General features: G+C 45.8%; 1 protein-coding gene and 1 long non-coding RNA gene across 4 annotated transcripts; one reads left to right on the forward strand and one right to left on the reverse strand.

Annotated features, from left to right (window-relative positions):
* Positions 1 to 1,031: 1,031 nt before the first annotated feature.
* LOC108302272 (serum amyloid A-1 protein-like) lies at positions 1,032 to 4,421 on the forward strand. 3 transcript variants are annotated; one of them, XM_017525847.2, is made up of 5 exons: positions 1,061 to 1,118; positions 1,213 to 1,273; positions 1,700 to 1,788; positions 3,640 to 3,778; positions 4,171 to 4,421. In XM_017525847.2, the coding sequence occupies exons 3-5, from the start codon at positions 1,704 to 1,706 to the stop codon at positions 4,307 to 4,309; spliced, it is 363 nt and encodes a 120-aa protein (XP_017381336.1). In that variant the 5' UTR covers positions 1,061 to 1,118; positions 1,213 to 1,273; positions 1,700 to 1,703; the 3' UTR covers positions 4,310 to 4,421. The 3 variants fall into 3 exon arrangements, with proteins under 3 accessions (XP_017381335.1, XP_037593462.1, XP_017381336.1); XM_017525846.2 differs by lacking the exon at positions 1,213 to 1,273 and having other exon boundaries at positions 1,032 to 1,118; XM_037737534.1 differs by lacking the exons at positions 1,213 to 1,273; positions 1,700 to 1,788 and having other exon boundaries at positions 1,052 to 1,118.
* A 1,183-nt stretch (positions 4,422 to 5,604) lies between these two features.
* On the reverse strand, positions 5,605 to 13,238 carry LOC108302274. Its single transcript, XR_001824275.2, has 2 exons — positions 10,967 to 13,238; positions 5,605 to 10,652 (listed from the first exon to the last, which is right to left on the reverse strand). It is a non-coding gene; the product is annotated as an uncharacterized LOC108302274 (long non-coding RNA).
* Positions 13,239 to 13,729: the final 491 nt, after the last annotated feature.

Consider the following 13,729-nt stretch of genomic DNA (forward strand, 5'->3'; position numbering starts at 1 on the left):
TGACTCTCCTGACTTGGCCTCCAAAAGCACTGAAATTACAGGAGTGAGCCACTGTGCTGGACCTAATCTGTCAGTTTTGAAGCTTTGGACATGAACTCAGAGGGTCTTCATTTCAGAGGCATCTACCATGTGGCCCAGTGTTGAGATTCACTCGGGGTGGTTGGAAAATATTAAATATATATTAGGGAAAGTTATAGAATATATTCTCAAACCTTTTGGAAGGCCAAAAGGTTTTATTGGAGCAGGCCAAAGGTGGCCTGCTGGTCCACTCTGTTAAGTTGGGGAGAGATAGAGATGATCAAAGGCCTTACCCCACACCCATTTGTCTCCATTCAACTGTTCACTCAAGTTAATTTTGTGCTGGGTGGCCCACTCCTGGGAAGATCAAAGGGGAATTTCCTGCTAATAGCATTTACTCTGGGTCTCCGAACCTAAAGCTTTTGTCAGTCGTATAACCACAAGAGTGGTTAATTATCCACAAGAGTATTAACTTAGAACCTCTATTTTAAAATCTTGGGAACAAATCTATGACAGACAGAGGGTCTGGGTTGATTGGTTGCATTTCACCCTCTGAAAGCAGCCGACATCCATCCCTGGTTGAAGCACCGTAATGGTGTGAGTGAATTCATTCATCTGTCGTTGAGTCAGGGTCTGCAGGTCAGACTTCCGCAGGCTGTAGACACACATCTCAGCCCAGCAGGGACCATCCTGAGGAAATGACTGGTACAGTCAGGAGCTGGCTGAAGACCCATCATTCCACACCGTCCAGCAGCCTGGGTGCCACCATCACAGGGCCCTCACTCTCATCTCTGCAGCCTCAGCTCCCCCAGTGTTAAGGAGCAGAGCTGGTCTGCCCTGACAGCTGCCAAGGCACAGCAAACCTGTCTTGTTCCCTCTGGTTGCACAACTGGGATAAATGACCCAGGATGAAGAAACCACTGGCATCCAGGAACTTGTCTTAGACCCTTTTGTCGGGGAAATGACCTGCAGGGACTTTCACCAGGGACCACATCCAGCTTTTCTTCCCTCCCATGAGCCCAGCAGGGAAGGCTCAGTATAAATAGCAGCCACCTCTCCCTGGCAGCAGGGACCAGCAGCTCGGCTCCAGCACAGATCAGGTGAGGAGTATGCCAAGGAGTGATTTTTTTTTTAAACTTTATGTTTTCTCTTTCCCAAAAAGATTATCATTTCCTTTAAAAAAAAAAAAAACAGTCATCCTGGGGCCTACAGCCAGACCATTCTGAAGGTGTCTTAGCTCCTCTGATCTAGGGAGGTAAGCAGGATCAGGCCTGGTAGTACTTGGATGAGGGACCACCTGGGAATCCCAGGTGCTAAAGGCTTTAAGAATGAAAAATAGTGATCCTGCTTTGTGTTTATCCTGTGTGAGCTCTGTGCTGGGCAGAGGGAACCCATGGTCCATGGGTTGTGGGGAATTACAGGCTGCTTGAGGGAGTCTGGTCATAACTGCTGCCTTCCTCCATCAATGCCACATTGGCATCCTCTTACACAGTCAGGGCTGATGGGTTCAGAACCGAGGGCTTCTGGCGCTGAGTGAGGTCCTGTTACAAGGTTTCCTAGATGAGCCACTAAGATTCTAATAAGAGCCAGTGGAAATAACGAGGCTCTCATTAGAATATAAGTCCCAAGGGAAGGTGTGCCGGTCTTGTAGGCGACTGCCTGACCTCTCCTCTCATTTCAGCACCATGAAGCTTCTCACGGGCCTGGTTTTCTGCTCTTTGGTTCTGGGTGTCCACAGCTGGTTTTCATTCATTCGCGAGGCTTTTGGTGGTAAGTATTCAGAAGGTATGCAGGATTTCTGAAGAGAAACACCACCCTGGACCTGATAAAATGGGGAAATGACGCTTCCAGAAGGCTGCTTTTGAACCAGAGAGTTGCTAGTATCTGTGTTGCTAAGGCCTGCCAAGAGCTAGGGTTCGCTGGATTGCCCATCTCGGTCCTTCAGAGCTCCTAGAAATATCTCCTTTCCCCGTAGTGCAGGCTCTCAGGGTGTGTTCAGTGGATCCATCATGTTACAGAAGCCGCTGCAAGGTTTATCAAAAATGCATCTGCTGGGGCATAAGGGACAGGGAATCCAGTAACAACCCACATGCGGTATTTTCCTGCTTTCTTAAGGTTTGAGCCGCTACCTTAGGTTGTGCTGCTCAACAGGTGTCTGGGGAGCTGCTAAACAGATTAGAGGGTTGAGGATTATTGTCAGTCAGTTACTCAGACAAAAAACAATCATCCTTCCCAGGAGCAGCTGAGCTGTTTGTTTTGAGTACAAGATGCAAAATAAGGTCTGCAATTGTGTAAAATAGCCCTCAGCACAAATCGCATAAGAGTTTCACTGAGGCTGTTGACACTTCTGTCTTCTTTCTCCTTCCTCCTTCAAGTTCCTAGTGGGATAATGTCCAGGGCCCTTTAGCCTTGCTCTGCCAGGGGCTCCCTTCCTGGTTTGTTCTGTTTCCTTTCCTTCCCCAGCCCTCTTGACAGGAGATGGGAACTGACGTGCAGCAAGCTCCCACAAGGACCAGAGCATTTTCACTTAATTTCAGAATGACTCTGTGAGGCGGGCACCTTCCCCTCTTTGAAGGTGAGAAAGCTGAGGTTTAGAGCAGCTGAGGCTGATGCCCAGGGACTTACTGCCAGTTAGCCGATGGCAGAGCCAGGGTTTGAGCCCGGCTATGGTTGAAGCCAGAGCTCTTGCCAGGTAGATGCCTCACCGATCACATCCCAGAGCTTGATGGTTATGAATCTCAGCCACTCCTTGGAGGCACCTGAACTACTCATGCCTGCAACTCCCCAACAAGTCTGCAGAAACTGTTCTGGGGTGTGACCTGTGCATTGGAACTTTCAGTTTCTCTCTGGGTGATTAGAAACTGCAGCTGAGGCTCACATCTGTAATTCCAACACTTTGGGAGGCCAAGGTGGGTGAATCACTTGAGGTCATGAGTTCCTGAGCAGCCTGACCAACATGGTGAAACCGTGTCTCTACTAAAAATATGAAAATTTTGCCAGGCATGGTGGCAGGCACGTGTAATCCCAGCTACTCAGGAGGCTGTGGTAGGAGAATCACCTGAACCCGGGAAGCAGAGGTTGCAGTGAGCTGAGATCGTGCCAGTGTGCTCCAGCATGGGTGACAGCAATAATTTGTCTAAAAAAAATAAAGAAATAAAAAGAAGGTGCAGCCAAGGCTGAGCACCACTGCTCTACTGCTTCCTCAAGCCACCCACAGCATCAGTGCACTTATTGAGGGTCCGTTTAGGGACTTTTATGTTACCAACAGCCTCTGGAACTCAGGTCACAATACCGTGTGTTCCATTTGCAAGTACATATATGTTAGTAGGCAGGGCAGAAGTGCTCTGTGTCTGCCACCTTTCTCAGCATCAGTCTTTTATGTCACCACCTCATTCATGTGCACTCCTGGATCTTATCCTAAGCAGCTTCATCAGCGGACCTGGAGAAGCCAACTAGGATAAAGGAATGTGCTTCTCAACCCATGGTATCCAGGGCTGCTATGATCACAGGCTGAAAGCTTGAAGTCAACGGAAGATTGGTCCTTCTTTCATTCCTCTCTAAGGGGTTGTCAGAGTCTTTATGTTCTCCTGACGTCCCTTCTGCCTTTCCTTTCCTTTCCAGGGGCTCGGGACATGTGGAGAGCCTACTCTGACATGAGAGAGGCCAATTACATCGGCGCAGACAAATACTTCCACGCTCGGGGGAACTATGACGCTGCCCAAAGGGGACCTGGGGGTGCCTGGGCTGCAAGAGTGATCAGGTAACTGAGCTTCTGGGATACCAGGGCTGGGTGAGCAGAGCTTGCCTGCCTTGAGCTGTCAGGAGGAAGACAAGCTCCTTGTAGAGAAGTTAGAGGTTGCGGCCCCTCCTGCTCTTGCCCTCTCTCTGCCTCTGTGCTCAGTGCGAGGGTCTGAGTGGATGGTGGGAGTGAGTGATTCCTCACCCTCTGTCTCTGGGTGCTGTTCATCCAGCCTAGTGGTGCCCAGCCTGGCTGAGTGGGGCCGTGCCCAGGCAGGGTCAGTGTTTTTACCCCTCCTTCCTTGGCCTTTCTGAGCTCCTCCCAGAGCTCTACCTTGCACTGGGGAGAGTGGGAGGGTGAGCTATCGCTCACCAGCCTGGTGATTAATCTCCTTCTGCGTGCCTGGACTACAGCAATGCCAGAGAAGATCTCCAGCAACTCTTTGGCCATGGTGCGGAGGACTCGCTGGCTGACCAGGCTGCCAACGAATGGGGCCGGAGTGGCAAAGACCCCAATCACTTCCGACCTGAAGGCCTGCCCGAGAAATACTGAGCTTCCTCTTTACTCTGCCCTCAGGAGACCTGGCTGTGAGCCCCCCAGGGCAGGGATACAAAGTGGGGAGAGGGGACACAATAAATGTCTAATAAATATTTAAGAGGTGGAATTTGCGGAAACTGTGTTATTCTTTGTGGTATAGACTGCCTGTTTGGTATAAAGGTGTGACCCTTCTGGGCGAAGGTGGAGCCTGGGTGTGTGGGAGGCAACTCCAGGGCACACAGGGCATCCTGGGCATGCCTAAGGCAAGGGCATAATGAGTTCAGTGGCCACCCCCACAGGATCCCAGGGGTTTCGGCAGCCTCCCATCCCTTACCCTACGTAAGCAGCTGCCCAGTGAGCTCGCAGGACCCCAGCCACATTCCCAGTGAGTTCAACTGCACCCCTGTAACATTTTGCTGGCACCTCAATGGGGAGCTCGTTGCTTGTCAGCTTTGGCTTGTGGCACCCAGCAAAAGCGTCCTGCCACCCAGTGGCTACAGCCACACACTCTCCAGCAAGATTTAAATCTCAGCCTTGTGAGGAGCCCTTTCCCAAAATTATTTCTGTGCTCTTTATCCCTTAGTAGCTAATCTCATCTTAGTCGTTCATAACTCTCTATGTTAAACTCTTCCTTTTCTATCTGTGGCTACATCAATCAATCGTCTCACACCGCTCACCCACCCCCTCACCCTGGTCATTCAGCGGCCTCGCCAGTCATTTTATTGCTATCTCCAGGCCTCTGTGTGCCCCGAACTCTTCACTGTCCAGTCAATTGTGCCCTGTCCTCTTCTCAACCTCCAGGCCTTGTCCTCAATGTCCTTTCCCTGAGGCTTTGGAAAGCCCCACCCCAGGAGTCCTGGAAGCTAATACTTAGTCTTACCAACACTAGCCCCTATTCCTAATCCCATTTTAAAATTTTATTTTCTCATTTTATTATTTTTATGGGCATCACCCTGCTTCTAACTGACACAATTTTTAAAGTTTCTTTTTATTCTCCCTAAAGAATGGCTCTCCCATCAGTTTCCCTCATCTTTCTTTCCACTGACTTAGAATTCATGTCCAGACAAAAATTCCACTTCCTTGAAGAGCCTTCTCAGTAGCCACGAACCACACTTTGGGGCAGGGTTTGTGGCTCCCAAGCACTTTGTTCACGCCTGCTGGTTCATCTTTGCCTACTCCTCTCAGAACTGGTTCTGTTGTCAGTTCCCCTGCCGGACTGGAAACCCCTCTAACTAGCATTTGACCAGTTCACAAAAACACTGTCATTTCTATTGTCCTGTATAGCTCTTCACAAGATACATTAGTCTCACTCATTGTCATCTGACTGTGTTTATTGTTTGAAAGAGGAAGGGACTGCAGCAGGTAGACACGACACAACAGGAGCCTCAATACAGGCACACACTGGTGGCAGTGCAAACTCTGCTGGGGTATGGAAGGCCAGTGAATAGTAACTAGAATGGCTGCCATCTTTTAAATTGCAATTGCAAGACTGTGTCCTTTACTTTACATGCTTTATCTGATTGACACTCCAGAGAAGCCTTTGATGTTCTCAGTTGGACAAACAGGTTTAGAGATACATACTCAGGACCTTCTCCAAAGTCACACATGTAACAGGTACAGAGCCAGGACCACAGGCTGGTTCATCTGACTCCAGAACCTGGGATACACGGAACAAGGTCAAGAGATTCAGCAGTGGAGACTCCCTCTCTTCTTCAGGAAGACAGGGAACATGGCAAGACCAGTGAATTCCATAAGCATGGGTCCCGGTCACACTTCATTTTTTGTAAAATTAGTTCCTTGATCAGAAGTAATGCCTTTGAGTCTCTTGTTATTAAGTGTGGATGTGCCATTCTCCCTAGTACCCCAGAGTGTAGTTGGAGGCTTGCCTGGAGACTAGAGGTTGAGGATCCTTCAGTAGTTGCTATACCAAGCCATAAGCCATGCTGCATCTGCAGGTAGGGTCAGGGAGCTCTGCTGAACAGATGTGGGAGACATCAGAGCAGAGGGAGAAGGAAGCAGGTCACGTGGGGAGAGAGAAGACTCAGCCTGCAATGATGACTGGGTATGTTCTGTTTCTTACCTAATGCACCCTCAACTTGGATAACAGACTAAGTCTGGGTGATAACGCCCCAAAGAATAGCAGCCTCTCCCACTGCATCTCCTTCCCACCTTCACCACCTTTCCACAATTCTTAGCATGGGTTCTCCTGAAAAGAAAGCAGAAACAAAGTCTTGTGTGCAGGTATTTTATTCAGTGAATGAACTTGGGAGCAGGAGTGAGACAGTGGATAAAACAGTGAGGAGCAAGGCCAATACAGGGACACGTTATAGAGCTGGCCATGCATAAGAGTCACATAACTGATGCCACTGGGACCTTCAGAGGAACATCGTATAAGAAGTGTCTCAGTGCTCTCCATCAGGAATCCAAAAAGAAAGGCACCTAGCAACTGGCCTCCATCTCCCTTTGGTCAAGGGTGGCCCCACCACTGCTAACTTTTCTGCATTTCTTGTCTAGGCACATGTGAGTGTCCAGCGGATCTACCTGGAATAGGAAACAGAACGTCCATGGAGCAGACCCAAAGCAAGGTGCTGCCAGGTTGTACCTACATGAAATGAATCAAAGCCTGTGGTGGAACTCATCACTGTAGCAGTGGCTGGAGAAAGAAGAGGGGGCCAGAAGGTCTGAAGTAGTTGATAGGCTGCATCTGATACAAAACGCAAAGCTTTGCTTTTTGAAAGTTAAGTCTGGACACAGCAAGTTCACTTGGGAACAAAGAAATGGATTGGATCTTAGACTGAGAATAAAAGAGACAAGAAGAAACTATACTGGGTAGGGAAGCCAAGATGGGAAGAGGGGCAGGGCGGCTGGGAGAGATAGAGAAGTGTAAACCACATGGACTAAGGAAACCCACCATAACCCTTGCAGTCCCACACAGATGCCACTCCCAGGGGGATCATGATCTGGAGCACAGTGCTCCATAAGACACTGAAGGAATTTAGGGATGCTATGGGGCGGTAATAGGTTTAGGGACCTGGTGTCATTCCTAGCAATAAGATTGTAACACATTACATCATCTTTTGCTTAAAATAACTTGTTTTTGTTTTCTTACAACAAAGGCACTTTGTTAGAGGTTGGGGTAAAATGAGGGTAATATGATGGCCTTTATGGTTAGGGGATACAAGGAATATATGAATCTTATGCCCAATCAAACCCACAAGGTCCCCAGTGGAGATAAGTTCTGACGACAATGACCAGTACTCGATTGTTGGTTGGGGTTTGGTCCCAAACTTCAAAACAGAACTCTGGTTAAGTTGGGCTGCACTGCATGGTCTGGGCTAGAAGTCTAAGAGGTCTTCTTCCGGAGTCAGTCTCCAGCCCTTCAGATCAGTAAGGTCATTCCAGTCAGCATCTCCACGCCCCCAGCACTGGACGAAGCGAACCAGAGAGCATGAGCTTGGATTTGACCACTCAAAAAAAGCCTTGTAGGCTTTTTCCAAAATTTTTTCCAAAATTAGAAAAGGACGGAACTGTGCGACCTGCTCTCCTTCACTTCCTTTAGTTAGGGTAAGGCTAACTTGCTTTAACAAAGATACTCCAAAATACAGAATGTTAAAAAAATATCCAAATTTATGTCTCACTTAACAGCTTGTGATGAGTATTTCAGCTGCCGGGGACTTCAGCTCCATACTGTCTTTCAGGTTCCTTCCAAGTTGTTAGGTCTAACACACTTTAGACTGAGCCTTGCTACTCAAAGTGTGACCCACGGACCAGAGGCATCAGCATCACCTGGGATCTTGTCAGAAATGTGAAATCTTGGGCTCTATCCTAGATCTACTGTGGCAGTCAGGAGCACCTACCTAATTTGTAGGAACCACTGCAAAATAAAAATATGGGGACTTGTTGAGAAGCCAGAATGGGAAAAAAAAAAAAAATGTTGGGGACTTTGTTCATCAATTATTAAGAATTTCAAAACAGTGAAAGCAGAACATTAAACCAAGTGTGGGGCCTGCATAAGCTCAGGGTTCTGACAATTACATGGGCCTCATATCCATGTGAGGGGGACAGAATCCTGGCGAAATCACGTGTTGCTATTCGCTTGGGGTGGTGGGAAAATATTACGGAAAATACTTAGGGAAAGTTATAGATTACAGTCTCAAACCTTTTGGGAGGCCAAAAGGTTTTATTGGGGAAGACTGAAGGCAGCCAGCCAGTCCATTAAGTTAGAAAGAGACGGAGACCCATCAAAGGGCTTACCCCACACCCATTCATTTCCACTCACGTTAGCTTTGTGCTGGATGGGGAAGATCAAAGGGGAATTACCTGTTAATAACATTTACTCTGGGCCCTGGAACCTAAAGCTTTTGTCAGTTAGACCACTCAACCACTTGTCTAACCATGTTAATTATCCACAAGTGTGTTAACTTAGAACCTCTGTTGTAAAATCTTGGGGGAATAAATGTGTGGACAGACAGAGGGTCTGGGTTGATTGGTTGCATTTCACCCTCTGAAAGCAGCCAATGGCCATCCCTAGCCCACTTGAAACACTGTAATGGTGTGAGAGTGCACTCATTCATCCATCGTTGAGTCAGGGTCTGCAGGTCAGACTTCCACAGATGGGGAGCAACGTCTCAGGTGGTGACTGATCACCGTGAAGAAGGAAAGAAGAAACAGCAGATCTCCCGAGACCAGAAAGTAAAGAGGGCCGTGCAGTCAGGTCAGGTAAAGTAGAAGTAAGTCTTCGGTATCCACTGGGAATTGCCAAGCTTGGGGAGGCACTGTTTCAGGTTAGGGCTTCAGCATGGGACAGCAGTTATCAGTGCAACAGAAACATATCAAGCTCCACTAAGAAACATAATTCAAACTGCTGTTTCCCAAGGCCCGTAGGCATGCTGGACGTAAAGCTCTGGGAACACGGGAGGAATTATGCACAGAGGCATCTAATAAATAGGAAAAGGGACAAAGGAAATGCTACAACTATAGGAAATTGTTTTAAGCAAGTGGCATTACAAAAGAAACTCTTAGCCTGCCCAGTAATTGATAATTGGCAAGAAAATCAGGTGTTTGTATATAAAAAGATAAGAAAAAGGCATTTCAGGCTAAAGACACGCAGCCAAGTGAAAGGGAAAAAAAGGGAGAAAAGGCTCCGCTGCAGGGAAGCTCCACCCAGGCTGGCAGCCGCAGCCCAGGCGGGAGGAGGGAGCAGAGCAAGCCGAAAGCAGCAAGCAGCAAGCAGCAGCTGGGCGGGGTCACACATGTATCCCACATGAAATTTCATGTGTTCTTTGTATATGAGCAACATCCCAAACTGTAATTCTCTGCTAAGATTTAAGTAAAATTTAAGGATTTGTAAAACCTTTTGCTAACATTAGCCACTGTTGTTATTCCAACCTTATTCTTAACATAGCTCTTTTAAAATTCAAATTAAGTAAAGCAGTAATCTCTAAAGGGAGAGAAATTACAGCAAGCCCATGAATTAGTAGAAGCAATTAAAAGCCAGCCATATAGCCTTGCTCCTCACTGGAAAAGAATTTCCTGACTGATAAGTTGCAAAACCTGTTTTCTATCTTAAAAGCAGCACTATTAGCACAAGCCTTATTTACCCTTAATTTTGTAAATTTAGATGATAAATTTCAATCAGCTATTTAAAAAAGCCCACAAATAAGTTAAAGAGCAATTAAAAACTAAGTATGTAAAACCACTCATTATCCTTTAAAGGAAAACTTTAAGCCAAGTTAAATAATAATTATTGAATTAAGAAGTAAAAATGTTGTGCCCATTTCTCAAAAGGTAAAAGAAATTTGTATGTGAGTGTGGTGAAAACACATGCACGAAAGATGGATTAAAGATAGTCTTGGCTCAACTAGTAAATCATTGTTTTCAGAACAGTTTGCTAATTTAAAGTCCATAAACTTGGTCAGCCTGAAAACTCAATGGCAAGGTTTAAGCTATTCTGCCTATAACTTTAATCACATGGTTAAAGTATATTCTTTGAGTCTTTGCTTCTAGAGATATTTTCAAATTTCCTTTTAAACTTCATGTCACCAATTTCAGCTTGCCATTTGAACGATTACTGCAGTCAATTGTTAAGTTAATCCTAATATCATCAAGATTCCTTTAAGGAAAAAACAATTTAAAGTAGTATTGCCCTTCTCCGTACCTAATGCTTTAACACTGTTTGCTGAATAGGTCAAGTAAACAAAGAAAATCTAAAGTCTGGTAAAAACCACGTAATTCAATCACCCAATCTAAGTTTACTAGCAGTTAAAGAGTTGAAATTAAAGCTGTGATACTAGCATTAAAAACTTTCTCTGCTCAGCTTATAAATATAGTAAGTAAGTTGGCTTCCTCAGTTTATCTACTACAAAATATTTTTTTTTTTTTTTTTTGAGACGGAGTTTCACTCATGTTACCCAGGCTGGAGTGCAATGGCGCGATCTCGGCTCACCGCAACCTCCGCCTCCTGGGTTCAGGCAATTCTCCTGCCTCAGCCTCCTGAGTAGCTGGGATTACAGGCACGCACCACCATGCCCAGCTAATTTTTTGTATTTTTAGTAGAGACGGGGTTTCACCATGTTGACCAGGATGGTCTCAATCTCTTGACCTCGTGATCCACCCGCCTTGGCCTCCCAAAGTGCTGGGATTACAGGCTTGAGCCACCGTGCCCGGCCCTACTACAAAATCTTAAAGCAGCTTTAAGTCTATAGCTCACTGCCTGGCCTATTAGTTTACGGCAATGGACAAGCAGGCTTACCAGTGATAACATCACTGCTTAACCAACACACATAGAAACAGAAAAATCAAAAAGAGAAATAGAAAGAAAGGATCAGTAAGAGAGAGAGAAAAAGAAAGAGGTAAGGAAGGTTGTAAAACAAAGTCAAAAGATGTTAAGGCATGTCCAAGTTGTCAGTGAAAGTTGTGAAAAATGTTATAAAAGGGAATTTATGCAAGTAGGTTGTATAAATTTTGTTGTAAAGGTCTAAGCAAGTTTTAAAACATTAATTGTAAAAGGAATTCTGTGTGTAAACATATTGGTTAAAAGTTAAAGAAATATCCAGTTTTTCTGTAAACTGGCAACGTTTTTCTTAAAGCACTAACCTGTTCTTTTACAAAAATTATAAAAAGTCTCTCAGCACAGACAAAACTACTAGAATTTCCAGCATACCAGCACCAGCCAAAAAACTGCATGCTCGTTAAAGGATGGAAAGAAGTAAAAACCTAAGCCAGCCTGAGAGAAACCCTGCAGCACGATGCAGCTTTCTTAGACCACATAAGCCCCAAACTTCACCTGAGGAATGCTGAAGAGGACAACGCAAAAAGCTAAGTGAATCCTGCTTAGGATTTGTTTTTTATTCTTTCACTTTGCTTGCAACCTGTACTTGCTACACTCTATCAAGCTCATCTTCTAATCCACAATTTTTCTGCTCTGTAACTTAAACTAACACCCCCTTCACAGCCTCTAACAAGGCAACTGCTTAACTAAAAAGGATTAACATGCCTCTCGTAAAGTTTCTCATTAATGTCATATAGTAAACTGAAATGCCAAGTAATACTATAGGTCAAACATAAAAGATTCATAGTTATACTTCTAGCTTCTATACTCCCAGCCATGGTCATCCTGACAACAGCCAGCGTTGCAGTGGCTCTATTACTGAGTCAGTACAAACAGCTGCTTTTGTGGATAATCTGGTCAAAAATATGGAAAGGTGTGCAAAATCCTCTCTCCTGGTTAGACCCCCATTCCTGCAAGTCACTCTTTAACTGGAAACAACTGTTGCTAATTGTAGTCATAATTGTCTTATGTTATTTATTAATCCTAGGATGCAAAGCTGGAATGAAAGCAATGACCGAATCACCTGACAGACCCATAGCTGAACCAATCACTGGCTGGCAGACAGCAAAGCCTGATAGTGTTGAAAACAAGGGGGAAATGTTGCTGTTCACTCGGGGTGGAAGCAAACTATTATGGAAAATAGGGAAAGTTATATAGTCTCAAACCTTTTGGAAAGCTGAAAGGTTTTATTGCCGCAGGCCTAAGGCAGCCAGTCAGTCCATTAAGTTAGAAAGAGATAGAGACCCATCAAAAGGCTTACCCCACACCCATTCATCTCTACTCTGTTTACTCAGGTTAACTTTGTGCTGGATGGGGAAGATCAAAGGGGAATTACCTGTTGATAGCTTTTACTCTGGGCCCCTGAACCTAAAGCTTTTGTCAGTCGTATAACCACTCTTTTAACCATGTTAATTATCCACAAGTGTGTTAACTTAGAACCTCTGTTGTAAAATCTTCGGGGAATAAATGTGTGGACAGACAGAGGGTCTGGGTTGATTGGTTGCATTTTGCCCTCTGAAAGTAGCCAATGGCCATCCCTAGCCCACTTGGAACACAGTAATGGTGTGAGAGTGCATTCATTCATCCGTCGTTGAGTCAGGGTCTGCAGGTCAGACTTCTGCAGACGATGAGTGACGTCTCACAGGTGGGCAACAGGTGAAAAGCCACACCAAGGGTGAGCAGGAACATATGCAGATAGGGCAAAGTGCAGAACGTACGCAAGGAAAAGAAGACCCAGGATGAGAGACAAACTTCGGCTCTAAAACTGAGTAAAAGTTTGGAAATGGATCACATAGGGCCTTAAATGTCAAACCCAAAGGTTTGGGCTGTACTCTGAAAACAGAGGGGAGCTGCTGATCGTTTCTGAGGGAAGTAGCCTGACTGTGCCCCAAGAGGACAAAGATCCTGGCAGTGCATCTGCAATTAACTTCCCTTCAGAGCAAGCTAAATGCTCTTTCTCAGCGGCTGTGGTGCATCTATACAAGAGGATGACTCTATATCTAAATCTCAGAACAGTGTGGGGATGGGTGGCAAGTTGAAGGAGGTTAAATTAGTACATTGAGGCTGGGCACAGTAGCTCAAGCCTGTAATCCCAGCACTTAGGGAGGCTGAGGCGGGCAGATCACTTGAGGTCAGGAGTTTGAGACCAGCCTGGCCAACATGGTGAAACCCATCTCTACTAAAAATACAAAAATTAGGCAGGATGCGGTGGCTCACACCTGTAATCCCAGCTACTCAGGAGGCTGAGGCAGGAGAATTCCTTGAAACCAAGAAGTTGCAGTGAACTGAGATTGTCACTGCACTCTAACCTGGGCAACAGAGTGAGACTCCAACTCAAAAATAAAATAAAAATAAATTCATCCCTTGATCTATAGATTTCAGGTTTGGAATAGGATAGCAATTGTTTTGTTTTGTTTTGTTTTGAGATGCAGTCTTACTCTGTCACCCAGGCTGGAGTGCAGTGGTGTGATCTCAGCTCACTGCAACCTCTGCCTCTCAGGTTCAAGCGATTCTCCTGCCTCAGCCTCCCAAGTAGCTGGGACTGCAGGCGTGCACCACCATGCCCAGCAAACTGGGTTTTGTTATTGTCGTTCATGTTTTTTTTT

The sequence above is a fragment of the Cebus imitator genome, unplaced genomic scaffold, assembly GCF_001604975.1.
Source record: "Cebus imitator isolate Cc_AM_T3 unplaced genomic scaffold, Cebus_imitator-1.0 Scaffold39, whole genome shotgun sequence".
NCBI classification, from domain to species: domain Eukaryota; kingdom Metazoa; phylum Chordata; class Mammalia; order Primates; family Cebidae; genus Cebus; species Cebus imitator.